Source organism: Schistocerca serialis, chromosome 7, assembly GCF_023864345.2.
Source record: "Schistocerca serialis cubense isolate TAMUIC-IGC-003099 chromosome 7, iqSchSeri2.2, whole genome shotgun sequence".
Lineage (NCBI taxonomy): Eukaryota > Metazoa > Arthropoda > Insecta > Orthoptera > Acrididae > Schistocerca > Schistocerca serialis.
In genome coordinates this window covers 275,533,027-275,549,624 of record NC_064644.1, presented here as the reverse complement: position 1 = coordinate 275,549,624, position 16,598 = coordinate 275,533,027, and the positions used below count along the sequence as shown (strand labels likewise).

Here is a 16,598-nt window from a genome sequence, read left to right as displayed (position 1 = left end):
ATTTCAACCTCATGTTACACTTTCCACCTTCTAATACCATGTCACCCTCACAACACCCCCACAACGACCCCATTAAGTTTTATTTACATTCCCTCCGCAAACATGCCTTCACCCTAGCCAGATTACGCTCACATATTTTATTTTCTCAGGCTTGTCTGACATTTGGCATAACCCCCAAAGGCCTCACACTTAAAGTTCCCATCTCTGGCTGCAACCCTTCTTTCCATCAGTCCCTATACCAGTTCCAAACCGAACAATCCATTGCCCTCACCCACCTAATCCTTCACCTACACATCAACTCAGCCAATGAACACACCCGTCAACTCCTATCCTTAATAAAAGTCCTCTATCTTTCCTCTCCCACATCCACACCGGCTATTCAGAGCATCCTCCTCCAGGCCAACCGCAAATTAGAGCAGCATGCCACCCTTCACCTAAAAAAACTATCCAATCTCCTGGTTTCCCACCTCCGGAAAGGCAACTCACTCACTCTTCACAACCTTTCCAGCAAACCTCAACCACCTCTCATTGCACACAAACCCAGTCTCTCCCATCTACTCAGTCTCCCACTTCCAGCTCCACTCCCTCCAAAACCTCAAAATTCCAAGCAACACAATCTGGCACCACAACACCCTAACTCAGTAGTTAACCTTTCCTCCAAACCTCTCTCCCAATCTGAAACCTCTGTCCTATCCAAAGGCCTCACCTTCAGCCCCACTCCCAGATTCAACCAAACAGCCCTCGTCAAAGATTTACTGTCCTACACTCGTACTCTCTGCTGGAAGTATCACTTTGCCACGAAGAAAAATGATCCTAATCCTACCCCTAATGATCCAACTCCCCAAGACACCATCCAAATTGAACCCTGCCTGGAACAGTTCCGTCCTCCGTCACAGCGGGACCCACCTCCTCTTCCTCAAAATCACCCTCTCCAAACCTTCCAGGAATTTCTGACTTCCAGCCTTGCCTCTCAATCCTTCTTAAAAAACCTTAATCCTACTCCCAACATCACCACTGCTGAAGCCCAGGCTATCCGTGATCTGAAGGCTGACCGGTCCATCATCATTCTTCCGGCGGACAAGGGTTCCACGACCGTGGTACTTGATCGTCGGGAGTATGTGGCTGAGGGACTGCGTCAGCTTTCAGACAACACCACATACAAAGTTTGCCAAGGTAATCCCATTCCTGATGTCCAGGCGGAGCTTCAGGGAATCCTCAGAACCTTAGGCCCCCTACAAAACCTTTCACCTGACTCCATCAACCTCCTGACCCCACCGACACCCCGCACCCCTACCTTCTACCTTCTTCCTAAAATTCACAAACCCAATCATCCTGGCCGTCCCATTGTAGCTGGTTACCTAGCCCCCACAGAACGTATCTCTGCCTACGTAGATCAACACCTTCAACCCATTACGTGCAGTCTCCCATCCTTCATCAAAGACACCAACCACTTTCTCGAACGCCTGGAATCCTTACCCAATCCGTTACCCCCAGAAACCATCCTTGTAACCATTGATGCCACTTCCTTATACACAAATATCCCGCACGTCCAGGGCCTCGCTGCAATGGAGCACTTCCTTTCACGCCGATCACCTGCCACCCTACCTAAAACCTCTTTCCTCATTACCTTAGCCAGCTTCATCCTGACCCACAACTTCTTCACTTTTGAAGGCCAGACATACCAGCAATTAAAGGGAACAGCCATGGGTACCAGGATGGCCCCTTCGTACGCCAACCTATTCATGGGTCGCTTAGAGGAAGCCTTCTTGGTTACCCAGGCCTGCCAACCCAAAGTTTGGTACAGATTTATTGATGACATCTTCATGATCTGGACTCACAGTGAAGAAGAACTCCAGAATTTCCTCTCCAACCTCAACTCCTTTGGTTCCATCAGATTCACCTGGTCCTACTCCAAATCCCATGCCACTTTCCTTGATGTTGACCTCCACCTGTCCAATGGCCAACTTCACACGTCCGTCCACATCAAACCCACCAACAAGCAACAGTACCTCCATTACGACAGCTGCCACCCATTCCACATCAAACGGTCCCTTCCCTACAGCCTAGGTCTTCGTGGCAAACGAATCTGCTCCAGTCCGGAATCCCTGAAGCATTACACCAACAACCTGACAACAGCTTTCGCATCCCGCAACTACCCTCCCGACCTGGTACAGAAGCAAATAACCAGAGCAACTTCCTCATCCTCTCAAACCCAGAACCTCCCACAGAAGAACCACAAAAGTGCCCCACTTGTGACAGGATACTTTCCGGGACTGGATCAGATTCTGAATGTGGCTCTCCAGCAGGGATACGACTTCCTAAAATCCTGCCCAGAAATGAGATCCATCCTTCATGAAATCCTCCCCACTCCACCAAGAGTGTCTTTCCGCCGTCCACCTAACCTTCGTAACCTCTTAGTTCATCCCTATGAAATCCCCAAACCACCTTCCCTACCCTCTGGCTCCTACCCTTGTAACCGCCCCCGGTGTAAAACCTGTCCCATGCACCCTCCCACCACCACCTACTCCAGTCCTGTAACCCGGAAGGTGTACACGATCAAAGGCAGAGCCACGTGTGAAAGCACCCACGTGATCTACCAACTGACCTGCCTACACTGTGACGCATTCTATGTGGGAATGACCAGCAACAAACTGTCCATTCGCATGAATGGACACAGGCAGACAGTGTTTGTTGGTAATGAGGATCACCCTGTGGCTAAACATGCCTTGGTGCACGGCCAGCACATCTTGGCACAGTGTTACACCGTCCGGGTTATCTGGATACTTCCCACTAACACCAACCTATCCGAACTCCGGAGATGGGAACTTGCTCTTCAATATATCCTCTCTTCCCGTTATCCACCAGGCCTCAATCTCCGCTAATTTCAAGTTGCCGCCACTCATACCTCACCTGTCATTCAACAACATCTTTGCCTCTGCACTTCTGCCTCGACTGACATCTCTGCCCAAACTCTTTGTCTTTAAATATGTCTGCTTGTGTCTGTATATGTGTGGATGGATATGTGTGTGTGTGCGAGTGTATACCCGTCCTTTTTCCCCCTAAGGTAAGTCTTTCCGCTCCCGGGATTGGAATGACTCCTTACCCTCTCCCTTAAAACCCAAATCCTTTCATCTTTCCCTCTCCTTCCCTCTTTCCTGACGAGGCAACCGTTGGTTGCGAAAGCTAGAATTTTGTGTGTATGTTTGTGTGTCTGTCGACCTGCCAGCACTTTCATTTGGTAAGTCACATCATCTTTGTTTTTAGATATATATTTCCTACGTGGAATGTTTCCCTCTATTGTAACCATATCATTAATTTGAACCCAACAATTACGTTTGTTATTGTCGCTGTTGCATCTCGAAATCTTTCCTGTCGTCTTATTTTCTCTTTCTGCGTTTACCAGTGGTCTCACTTTCTATTCACCTTCCCTTTTTACCGTAATACAATTTTATCCCGCCTATATATACTCTATAATACGTAACCCACTTCCAAACCATAACCAAAAAATTTTTATTTTGCGCTTTCAACAATACCGCTAACCGTTTCTAGTTCAATAACAGCTGCCTTCACGTATTAAACAACCATTTCGGCTAGTTCTAATAACTTTTACTTTATTTCCACTTCCGTTTTTCGTACATCACTGATCATTTTTAGCCGCTCTCCACCGGTTTTAACGTCATTATTTACAATTGTTAGCCCCATTTTCGTAATCTTTCACCACAACACCACGCCTTTTAATACATTTACACGTTTTTTCGAAATTTTCCCGAATTTCTCCGTCCTTTAACGTGTTTTAGCGGCAACACAACCACCTAACCTTCATGCACATCGCTGTCTACTAACCCAAGTTCACCACAGGATCAACTTAACCAACACTTTTTCGCATTTTTTCATACCAGATCTCCAGTTATTTTCTAGTTCACCCTTATCTCTCCCCATATATTTTTATCTTTCATTTTCATTTCAACCTCATGTTACACTTTCCACCTTCTAATACCATGTCACCCTCACAACACCCCCACAACGACCCCATTAAGTTTTATTTACATTCCCTCCGCAAACATGCCTTCACCCTAGCCAGATTACGCTCACATATTTTATTTTCTCAGGCTTGTCTGACATTTGGCATAACCCCCAAAGGCCTCACACTTAAAGTTCCCATCTCTGGCTGCAACCCTTCTTTCCATCAGTCCCTATACCAGTTCCAAACCGAACAATCCATTGCCCTCACCCACCTAATCCTTCACCTACACATCAACTCAGCCAATGAACACACCCGTCAACTCCTATCCTTAATAAAAGTCCTCTATCTTTCCTCTCCCACATCCACACCGGCTATTCAGAGCATCCTCCTCCAGGCCAACCGCAAATTAGAGCAGCATGCCACCCTTCACCTAAAAAAACTATCCAATCTCCTGGTTTCCCACCTCCGGAAAGGCAACTCACTCACTCTTCACAACCTTTCCAGCAAACCTCAACCACCTCTCATTGCACACAAACCCAGTCTCTCCCATCTACTCAGTCTCCCACTTCCAGCTCCACTCCCTCCAAAACCTCAAAATTCCAAGCAACACAATCTGGCACCACAACACCCTAACTCAGTAGTTAACCTTTCCTCCAAACCTCTCTCCCAATCTGAAACCTCTGTCCTATCCAAAGGCCTCACCTTCAGCCCCACTCCCAGATTCAACCAAACAGCCCTCGTCAAAGATTTACTGTCCTACACTCGTACTTTCTGCTGGAAGTATCACTTTGCCACGAAGAAAAATGATCCTAATCCTACCCCTAATGATCCAACTCCCCAAGACACCATCCAAATTGAACCCTGCCTGGAACAGTTCCGTCCTCCGTCACAGCGGGACCCACCTCCTCTTCCTCAAAATCACCCTCTCCAAACCTTCCAGGAATTTCTGACTTCCAGCCTTGCCTCTCAATCCTTCTTAAAAAACCTTAATCCTACTCCCAACATCACCACTGCTGAAGCCCAGGCTATCCGTGATCTGAAGGCTGACCGGTCCATCATCATTCTTCCGGCGGACAAGGGTTCCACGACCGTGGTACTTGATCGTCGGGAGTATGTGGCTGAGGGACTGCGTCAGCTTTCAGACAACACCACATACAAAGTTTGCCAAGGTAATCCCATTCCTGATGTCCAGGCGGAGCTTCAGGGAATCCTCAGAACCTTAGGCCCCCTACAAAACCTTTCACCTGACTCCATCAACCTCCTGACCCCACCGACACCCCGCACCCCTACCTTCTACCTTCTTCCTAAAATTCACAAACCCAATCATCCTGGCCGTCCCATTGTAGCTGGTTACCTAGCCCCCACAAAACGTATCTCTGCCTACGTAGATCAACACCTTCAACCCATTACGTGCAGTCTCCCATCCTTCATCAAAGACACCAACCACTTTCTCGAACGCCTGGAATCCTTACCCAATCCGTTACCCCCAGAAACCATCCTTGTAACCATTGATGCCACTTCCTTATACACAAATATCCCGCACGTCCAGGGCCTCGCTGCAATGGAGCACTTCCTTTCACGCCGATCACCTGCCACCCTACCTAAAACCTCTTTCCTCATTACCTTAGCCAGCTTCATCCTGACCCACAACTTCTTCACTTTTGAAGGCCAGACATACCAGCAATTAAAGGGAACAGCCATGGGTACCAGGATGGCCCCTTCGTACGCCAACCTATTCATGGGTCGCTTAGAGGAAGCCTTCTTGGTTACCCAGGCCTGCCAACCCAAAGTTTGGTACAGATTTATTGATGACATCTTCATGATCTGGACTCACAGTGAAGAAGAACTCCAGAATTTCCTCTCCAACCTCAACTCCTTTGGTTCCATCAGATTCACCTGGTCCTACTCCAAATCCCATGCCACTTTCCTTGATGTTGACCTCCACCTGTCCAATGGCCAACTTCACACGTCCGTCCACATCAAACCCACCAACAAGCAACAGTACCTCCATTACGACAGCTGCCACCCATTCCACATCAAACGGTCCCTTCCCTACAGCCTAGGTCTTCGTGGCAAACGAATCTGCTCCAGTCCGGAATCCCTGAAGCATTACACCAACAACCTGACAACAGCTTTCGCATCCCGCAACTACCCTCCCGACCTGGTACAGAAGCAAATAACCAGAGCAACTTCCTCATCCTCTCAAACCCAGAACCTCCCACAGAAGAACCACAAAAGTGCCCCACTTGTGACAGGATACTTTCCGGGACTGGATCAGATTCTGAATGTGGCTCTCCAGCAGGGATACGACTTCCTAAAATCCTGCCCAGAAATGAGATCCATCCTTCATGAAATCCTCCCCACTCCACCAAGAGTGTCTTTCCGCCGTCCACCTAACCTTCGTAACCTCTTAGTTCATCCCTATGAAATCCCCAAACCACCTTCCCTACCCTCTGGCTCCTACCCTTGTAACCGCCCCCGGTGTAAAACCTGTCCCATGCACCCTCCCACCACCACCTACTCCAGTCCTGTAACCCGGAAGGTGTACACGATCAAAGGCAGAGCCACGTGTGAAAGCACCCACGTGATCTACCAACTGACCTGCCTACACTGTGACGCATTCTATGTGGGAATGACCAGCAACAAACTGTCCATTCGCATGAATGGACACAGGCAGACAGTGTTTGTTGGTAATGAGGATCACCCTGTGGCTAAACATGCCTTGGTGCACGGCCAGCACATCTTGGCACAGTATTACACCGTCCGGGTTATCTGGATACTTCCCACTAACACCAACCTATCCGAACTCCGGAGATGGGAACTTGCTCTTCAATATATCCTCTCTTCCCGTTATCCACCAGGCCTCAATCTCCGCTAATTTCAAGTTGCCGCCACTCATACCTCACCTGTCATTCAACAACATCTTTGCCTCTGCACTTCTGCCTCGACTGACATCTCTGCCCAAACTCTTTGTCTTTAAATATGTCTGCTTGTGTCTGTATATGTGTGGATGGATATGTGTGTGTGTGCGAGTGTATACCCGTCCTTTTTCCCCCTAAGGTAAGTCTTTCCGCTCCCGGGATTGGAATGACTCCTTACCCTCTCCCGTAAAACCCAAATCCTTTCATCTTTCCCTCTCCTTCCCTCTTTCCTGACGAGGCAACCGTTGGTTGCGAAAGCTAGAATTTTGTGTGTATGTTTGTGTTTGTTTGTGTGTCTGTCGACTTGCCAGCACTTTCATTTGGTAAGTCACATCATCTTTGTTTTTAGATATATATTTCCTACGTGGAATGTTTCCCTCTATTGTAACTATATATATATATATATATATATATATATATATATATATATATATATATATATATATATATATATATATATATATATATATATATATATATATAAAACACACACACAGTTGTGGGGATTATATTAAAGGAATGTAAGAATTAAAACAAAAACCTAATTTAGAGGTGATTTTTAATTGACGTTTAACATACTTAATGTGGGAAACACTGTGGCTTCCTTTGACTCAGCAGCAGAGAGACGATTGCTGTCCATGGTGTGCCCAGGGACAGCACTGGACATAGGAGTGTTAACGTGCTGTCGTCTCAGATGAGTCTCAGTTTTGTCTACAGAACACAATGTACATATCCATATTTGGATGTTCTGAGAATGATCTTTACCAGATTTCATTCGTCGTCACATTGTAGCAAGGTTACATAAACAGCCTTACGAAAGTCATTACAGAATTACTGGTGCAAGTAAATATATGTGTAATTGAAACTTCCTGGTGCATTAAAACAGTGTGCCAGACCGAGACTCAAACTCGGAACGTTTGCCTTTCACGGGCAATCGCTCTCCCATCTGAGCTACCCAAGCACAACTCATGACGTATCCTCACAGCTTTAATTCTGCTAGTACCTTGTCTCTTGCCTGCCATACTTTGCAGAAGCTTTCCTGCAGACCTAGCAGAACTGGCACTCCTAGGAGAAAGGAAACTGCGGAGACATGGCTTACCTCAGCCCGGGGGATGTTTTCTGGATGTGTGTAAATGTTCGGATGAGACTTTAGATTGCATATAATGTGAATACCAATGTTCCAGAGAAACAGAAAAAGAATCAGTGCGAAAATAGTGGCTTCAATGTTCTGGAGCAAAAGTAAAAGATTGCTGACATCCATAAAGCCCAGAAATTATATCTGACACAATAATAGAGTGGCCCAAGGAAACGTGTGGAAAGAGCTGAATGCACACATGCGCATTACTCATGGCTGGAGAGTTAACAAGCTGAACCCTTAACAATACTGGACAAAGACCAGGAAAAAGGAGAAGAAAGATTGTTTATGAAGTATTTTCTGACAATTGGAGATAGTTACATTACCAATTATTTGTAATGTCCAACTAGAAATGAAACTACCATGTGTGTCACCAGTTCTTTTACAGAATTTATAAAAGCAAGCCATTCATTTGGCAATTCCACAACTAATCAGTGTTTCTTTGGCTGTTAGAGTATACAGGCAATCTATACTGCCTGAGGGAGATATGCACCTCTCTTGGCCTGTCCCGTTGATGAATAAAATGCAACAAATGCAGATAATTTGATTATGATATGATAATTAAATAAGGTAATCCCCTGAGGCTGTAATACATGTGAGGGTGGTTTGAAAAGTTCTCAGAATGTAACAGAAAAAAAGCACTTACATCACTGAAACTATTTTTATTTTTCAATGTAAACTCCTTGTAGATTAATGCACTTGGTCCAACAATGTTCCAGTGCCTTGATGCCATCTTGAAAATGAGTTTCCTCCAGGCCTGAAAAATAGTTGTCAACTCCAGCTATCAATTCTTCGTTTGAAGTGAATCTTCGTTCAACAAGAAAAATTTTCAGTTTTGGGAAGTGTTGGTAGTCTGATAGCACCGTATCAGGTGATTAAGGCGGGTGTGCCAACAATTCATACGTTAGTTCGTGTAATTTTGCCATGGTGACGACACATGTACGAGTGTGCATTGTCTTGATGGAAGATGACTTTCTTCCTTGCTAAACCTGACCGTTTTTGCGTATCTTTTATTGCAATTTGTCCAGGAGGTTAGCCTAGTATTCTCCATTAATTGCTTGCCCAGTGGGGAGATGATCTACAACCAGAACCCCTTCACATCCCAGAACACTGATTCCATGACCTTACTTGCCAAAGGAATTGTCTTTGCTTTCTTTGGTGGTGGAGAATCAGCTTGTTTTCACTGCTTTGACTGTTGTTTTGTCTATGAGGGATAGTAGTGCACCCAAGTTTCATCTTTAGTCACAAACTGGTGCAAAGAATCTTGTTCGTTTCTCATAAAATGGGCCAAACATTGTTCCGATATGTCCATTTTCAAGCGTTTTTGATCCAGCCTTAAGAATCATGGCACCCATCTTGCAGATAATTTTTTCATTTCTAATTCTTCAATTAAAATGTGACATACCCTTTCAGATGACATATGGCAAGTGTGAGCAATTTCACGCACTTTCAGTCGGCGATCCTCCATGACCATTTTCTCCATTTTTGCAATTGTTTCTGGAGTAGTGACACATCGTGGCCGGCCACTGCACAGAACATCATCTAAGTTCTCCCAACCAAATTTAAATTCATTTGTCCACTTGGCAACAGCTGAATATGAAGGAGCGGAGTCTCCCAGTGTATTCTGGAAATCGGCATAAATGTCCTTTGCTTTCATACCTTTCTTTACAAAACACTTAATCGCTGCTTGAATCTCGATTCCCCCCCCCCCCCCCCCCCCATCTTCACAAACTACATGGGAACAACAATAAAGCCATGCCACTGTCACAGCTCTCTTCCAGGAGCACTGATGTGGCATGTGTTTACAGGCAACAGTCCAGTGAATATCTCGTGAACAACTCGTGCTAACACTGACCTCTCGTGGTGATTGCGAGAACTGTCCAAACCACCGTCGTAATAAAAGATAATTTTGACTACCTTTTTAATACTTCATCCACTTCCTACTCTTCATATAAAAAAATTAACGATCTTCATAGCTGGGGGTGGAGGGTGGGAATAGAGATAGCAAGAGAGAAATTTCCACTGAAATTTGATTGTTAACCTTAACTGGTACTTTAAAGGATGAAGAATTACTTTAGTAATTATGATTATGTCAGTCTGGAAGCAAAAATTCAAATGGTATCATATTTGAATTGGAAAGACAACACACTTCTCTGCAATTGTGATACAGCACATCTGAAGGATTTGCACTGATATGATTTCATGTTATTTTATTTTCACTGATTTTGTCTCCATCAATACATTCATTTCATGTCAGTGTATTTTGTTATTGTATCACAGGAACTGTGTCTACATACAAAGCTGTTGGCACCTGCCAATACACCAATTGCAGACTTCCTTGCTCGTGCACTTGAACCTCCTTCATTTGTTGTCACAAGAAATGCTGTCCAACTTCTTAAGGTAGGAAAAAGGAGAATTCTTTGTAATTTTAAGTACTACTTTTGTATTATATGTTCCATATCATATTTTAATCAGATTATCAGGATTTTATTGTAAATTAGAAGCCTTATAACAATGTGTTTTTGAGCATTAATTATCACATTGAGCCTGGAGTAGATTTTACAGAGCTTTCCACTAAAGCGGCAGTTCCTCATGCTGGCTACTACTTGATTGTGTTGAGTTAGAGTGTAATTGGGTGTGGTATGTTAAGAAGACAACCTCCAAGGGACAACCAGTTAAAGAAAGCCTCAGATGTTCAAGCAGATACTAGTTTCGCAGTGATTATTTTCAAAAGTCTTTGTTGCCCATAGCAGCAAAAAAATCTCAAGGAGAAGACAGTGATCCATCAAATGCCATGTAAACAACGCCATGTAATGCAAGTGCCATCACAGAAAGTGAGAATTCGTCTACTGGTTCATTAAGAAATCAAACTACGTGATGATTCTCACTGTCACCAGCCAAGCATTGTGCTTTTTACAAGTGATGAAAATGTGCAAAAGCATAAAAAATCAAAGATTTTTGTGAAGTTTTTGTCGCAGACAAAATATTTGAATGCAACAGTGAACAAACAAATATTTATGCTACACAAATGGCAGTGGTTTCCAAACCTTTGAATCCAGGGGTGCTAACAAATAATAATGAAATAAAGTGGTTGTGTGGATTGCTTTTGTGGATGCGATTGGTGAAACTTGCATTTATACATTTATATTGGTCCCAGGATTCACTGTTTATTCAGACATTCCCGCTAAAGATAATGAATAGAAATTGCTTCTAAATTCTGTTGATATTTTGCATTTCACATACAGTACAAGAGTTGATGCATTAAATCATCTCTCAAAAATTCAATTCACCGATTGGGAGCTGCCAAAAAACTTTGTATCGAATGGTCAGTAATAACCTTCCAAATATGAATTACACTCGGGCAATATTTGAAATGAAGGAGACACAAGTATAGCATCAAAATGTGTCAATTGTGATGAAGTAATGAACACTGTTACAATTTTCAATTTTACACTGGCAAAGTACTTGATAAAGAAAATACGCACTGACAACTGTTTTGATGAATCTGTGTCAAGAGGTATTCAATAAAGCCCATACATCATCTACCAATAATTGGTATACCAGTGTGAATTTGGTAGACAGACTCATAACAAATAATGCACATTTGGTTGTTACCCTTTGGCTAAATAGCAAAGGAATTCCCAAAGAAGTTGTTATGACCTAATTGAAACACAGGGAAGTGAATAAAGAATGTAGTCAGTGAATTATAGTCCTGAAATTGAAAGAGAAAAGAGACTTTTGGTTCTTTCCAAAAAACATTAGTATGAAATGGAAAAGTTGACAACCAAAAGAGGGTTTTTATTGAAAACCAAAAATTATTACCAAATGCAATAAGCAAAAAAGTACAATTGACCTTTCTGATCAGATGAGTGAATAAAGCAATCTGTTGAGAAACATGGTAAAATAGTACCGAAAGTTAGCATTTTATGCTGGTTTGAACAGTTGTGAACGCGTTATTTGTATCCCAAGATGGAATGGGACGAAAAATGTCAGTCATAATATTTCGGAAATACTTTGCAGATGCACTCACATGGCATTAATATGATGGAATTCCAGTCAGTATTGATACAAGAAGAAGCAAACACTGGTTGGAAAAAAGGAAGGAAAGGTGCATAAGGTGCACAGATATTGTTCTAAATGTTACAAGACAAACACAGAAACATTCAGGAGCAATGCAGTTAGAAAAGTAATTGAACAGGTGGTTACCTTTTGTAATTTGAGCAAATCTAAACCCCATCTTTATACTGAACATCTTAATGAACTTCATTAAAATTCTAACATTTGTTTTCAGTCTTGATACTGCCATTCCCATGCACTGATGTCATCCAAATGAAAATTACACTATCGGGCCCAAGGGACTGACACCGCACTTAATGTGTTAAACATGTGGCTGTATTTAGTATTACTTTGGTTACTAAAATACATTAAAGCATGTTAAAATATTGGCTTGTTTCGATTGTTTCAGACGATTGATGCACTAGATGCTTGGGAGGATCTTACAGAATTAGGGCATCATCTCCTTGACATTCCAGTAGATCCTCGCCTGGGAAAAATGTTGCTCTACTCTGTTGTGCTTAAGTGTCTAGATCCAGTTCTTACTATTGTCTGCTGCTTGGCACACAGGTGAGATAAAAAATGCTGTAATACTTCATGTTTTTGCAGTTGCATAATGTGTCTTAGAAGCAGAAAGAAATAAAGAAAAGGGAAATTGAAAATGTAGTATTACCCTTCTGTTAAGTGGGACATCAGCACCTTGTTGCTGAAACAGAGATTGTTTAGACAAAGCATACTAAAAAAGAGGATTGTTGTACATCAGATCTAACATGTTACCTTCAGAAATTATTAGCTGACAAAAGAATTTAGCTATTTATAGACTATTGACCCACCTAGCAGCGTACAGCAGTATACATTATCCAGATGATATATAAGAGTAAATAATAGACTTTTATAAAAAGGGTACTTATACATAAGTCTGACATACTTAACAGCTCTTACAAGTTTAGTAACAAAAATAGTTTTTTTGTGAGTTATTTAGAAGTTGAAAGCTTCTTATAATAATGCAAGTTATTATAAGCATTGTGTCATAAAAAGTCAGGCAATGAAAATAGAGTACATCTAGGGATGGACATAAAAAAAAATTTCTTGATGCTTTGCTGAGGGGCTGTATGGTAAGGAAGATTCCACGACTGTCCAAAACATTCAGCTATGTTTATCCAATCATCTTCTTTTGATACAGGCATATACTATACATTCCTTTGACTACATTCCAAAATTTACATCACATCCAATAGTGATTTCTCCTTATGCAGAGTGTATTGAAAGTGAAAGAAACTGAAATCAATAACTTTGAATATCAGTACATTATTTATTTATATCGTAATTTCCTAATTATTTCCATTTTTGGTTCCTATGAATGATAACATATTGTTGCCAAAATGTAAATATAATGGAAAACCCTATTAATGTCTTTGTCCAGCACACAAAATCTGTACTTCTTTATTTTGTATATAAGTTAAATCAGCACTTTCTTATCACATAGTGATTAATATATATTTCTCTGCACTGACACATTATTTCATGTTTGTATCAGTAATTATTTTATTATATTCCTTCCTTATAGGGATCCATTTGTTCTCCCTACACAGCCATCAATGAAACGTGCTGCATCTGCAGCAAGAAAAAAATTTGCCGCTGGAACATATAGTGACCACATGGCACTTCTTCGAGCTTTCCAGGTAAAGACAAAAGTAAATAAAATAAATATTCTGTACGTGGTTTTGAGTAACAAAGCTGTTGGCAGACAGCAGTTTTCAGGGCAGCTATGATAATAATCTCTAATTGCTTATTGAGTGTGGTCACATTTTTTGTTCTGTTCGAGTTCTCCCTCTAAAGTGCCAGCTATCGTAGTCTTTTGTGAATGACAGTTATGGCTTGTAACTATTGCCATTTGTTTTGATTGTGTGATCTGATTTCTGTGTAGGTTACTTATTTGATACAGCAGAATGTTTGCAGCCACCAGCAAAAATATGCGAATGATGATGAGTCTGTTGTGATGTTAGTGTAAATAATGTGTTTGTTCACTTCATTGTTTGAAGCTGTAGGCTACTGTATTTGAGACAATGTTTCTAACAGACAAAATAGGAGGAAATGTGCTTCAGTATGAATGTTACCTATATTACTAAGTGACTATCCTGGAACCATATACCAGTTGCAGCTTGCACACATACTTCATATAATTATTGACCAAATTTAAAATGCTGCCATAATACGCTCATCAAGAGGTATAATCTTATGTTAAAAGTTCAACACAGCAAGACAAGTATTACAGTTAGAAACTGTGTGTGTCTTGAGGCAGCATAACTGATGGTATGCCAATACTGGGACTTTATTCATCTAGTATTTGAGAATGAGAGCATTTAGTGACTTCCAACAAGCTTTACACATAATTTCAAACCTTTACAAGACTTCTTTTGCTGATATCCCTGACAAAATTATGAAAGAAAAAAGTTTTTAATTTACTGCAGTTTCAGTTTTCAAGCAGTAAAAATCCAGTATCAGACATGATATTTTGATTTATTACTTCTTTCCTAGCAACTGTATGAGCTATACAGTTTGCAGACAGTATCCATACCAATGAATGTACCTGCAACAATGTATGACACGTATTTCAGGAAATACATCATCATAAACATTTACTACGTGAAAGAACTTTCTTTTGTTTAAAATATTGCCAATTACCCCACTAAATTCATCTAGAATTTCATAGTGAGAGCACTTAGCAACTTATAACGATGCTTAAGCACAATTTCAAATCTTTTCTTAACTTTTTCTCGCTAACTTGCTTGGTGTCAAATATTTAACCCATTTGAAAAGTAATCAGATATTTGAAGCTGCTTTATATATGGGAGTTCGGTTCTTTAAAGAATCAGAAATTTAATGTTATACATTATAATAGCACAAAAATTGTGATTCAAGGTGTAATGTGAAATGGAATAAATTGCACAGGCACAGTATCTGATATTTTGAAAGGTGTCTGCTTGTATCACGTACAGTTTTTCAAAAATATGTCTCAGTGACAATATTCCAGTTTCATGATTTCTTACTGGTGGGTGATGTAAGTACTTGCACTATTGGAAGAACAAGTTAGGTATAGAATTGAAGAGAAATGTATTTAATATTAAAGAATACAGTTGCATCTCCTAGTGGGAGGAGCTGGGGCAGAGGAAGAAAACAACCATTGAAGCTGTTCAGTTGACTCTCGTATTAAAACCATTGTACGGTGGCTGAACTTCAGTTCTTTGCAAGTAACGAGCATTTGGTGAAAGTGTAAAGCTAACCACAGTAATTTCTATACAACAAACTGTGCACAGAACATCCAGAATGGATTGTAAGCAATTCAGTGTGAAATTCTAGAATTCACCAAATAGAAGAATGAAAAATGGATTGGCACATATACAAGTTTTTGATAGTAATGTACACACTTACAAGGTTCTCATTGTAATTCAGAAATTTAACTGATTTTCCTTAACCCCCGCCCCCCTCTTTCCACACGTACCCGGTAGCAGTTTCCTTACACCACAGTTCATTTATTCTGATGAGAGTAAGACTATATAATCAGGAACAGTATCTACAGGTTTCTGGCAAAGGTAATAACAGTTTTCACACATTATGAGCAGGGAGGAAAGTAGGCAAGATGGTAAAGCTCCACTAAGAAAGCAATGTGGAGGATGGTAGACGACTCAGAATGAGAGGAAAGATTTAGAAAAATGATGGAAGTGCTTGTGATGGGACTAAATATGTATAATTTATGTAAAAGATAGGGATAAATGCAACTGAGTGAGGTGAGATGGGTGGGAACTAGGGAGGAAGCCTAAAAATATTAAGGGGTTATTAAACAAATGGTGCTGAAGATGTTAATGCATGACATGCACCAGTAGGGTCAGGTAACTGGTTGGTCTGAAACACACCAGACAAAAAAAATTATTAAAATATACGAGTGTAGCCGGGTCAGAACCCCTGAAAAGTGATAAAATTTCAATTTTTCACAAAATGGTGGATATTTGAAAAAAATAGTAATAAAAATCGACTTGGTTTGGCCATTCAAATGTACATAAGAATTGATATTTGGAAAATTGTTCATTGGTTTTTTGGGACTTACCACCAGTCTGTGATAACTGATGCATATGGTATGCCTTCTTTGATCTTATAAATCTCATTCGCGTGCATCGCTTCCTTCCGGGCCACAGATCTGGCCTCTTTACTGAGCGTATAAAGTGGTCCACATTGCGCCTTCTGCAAAATTCGAATACTGTGTTCCCAAGTTGAATGCCCATGACATTCACTGTCTGTGCGAGCCCATGAAGCCCTCGTTGAAGATAACTGTAGCCAAATTCTTTGCAATTTCGACTGTTTCTTTACTGGAGTACATGAGTTTTGGGGAGAGTGTCCAAATCAGCGAATTTATCGACTCGTTAGATTTTTGAGTGTTCATGCCAACACATCTTTCCAGTAAATTGACACTCAATAAGTCTTCATGTACAGATCTGATTGCCGTTGGACTGCCATATGATTGTTTTTT

The 16,598-nt window shown here is 41.5% G+C and overlaps 1 protein-coding gene across 2 annotated transcripts in view; it reads left to right on the top strand.

Moving 5' to 3' along the window:
- The window catches only part of LOC126412117 (3'-5' RNA helicase YTHDC2-like), a 345,826-nt gene that overhangs the window by 197,278 nt on the left and 131,950 nt on the right, over positions 1 to 16,598 (top strand). For both annotated transcript variants that reach the window (XM_050081554.1, XM_050081552.1), the window contains exons 15-17: positions 10,301 to 10,420; positions 12,486 to 12,643; positions 13,641 to 13,755. In XM_050081554.1, the coding sequence (XP_049937511.1) occupies positions 10,301 to 10,420; positions 12,486 to 12,643; positions 13,641 to 13,755 (393 nt within the window). The remainder of the gene's footprint in view (positions 1 to 10,300; positions 10,421 to 12,485; positions 12,644 to 13,640; positions 13,756 to 16,598) is intronic.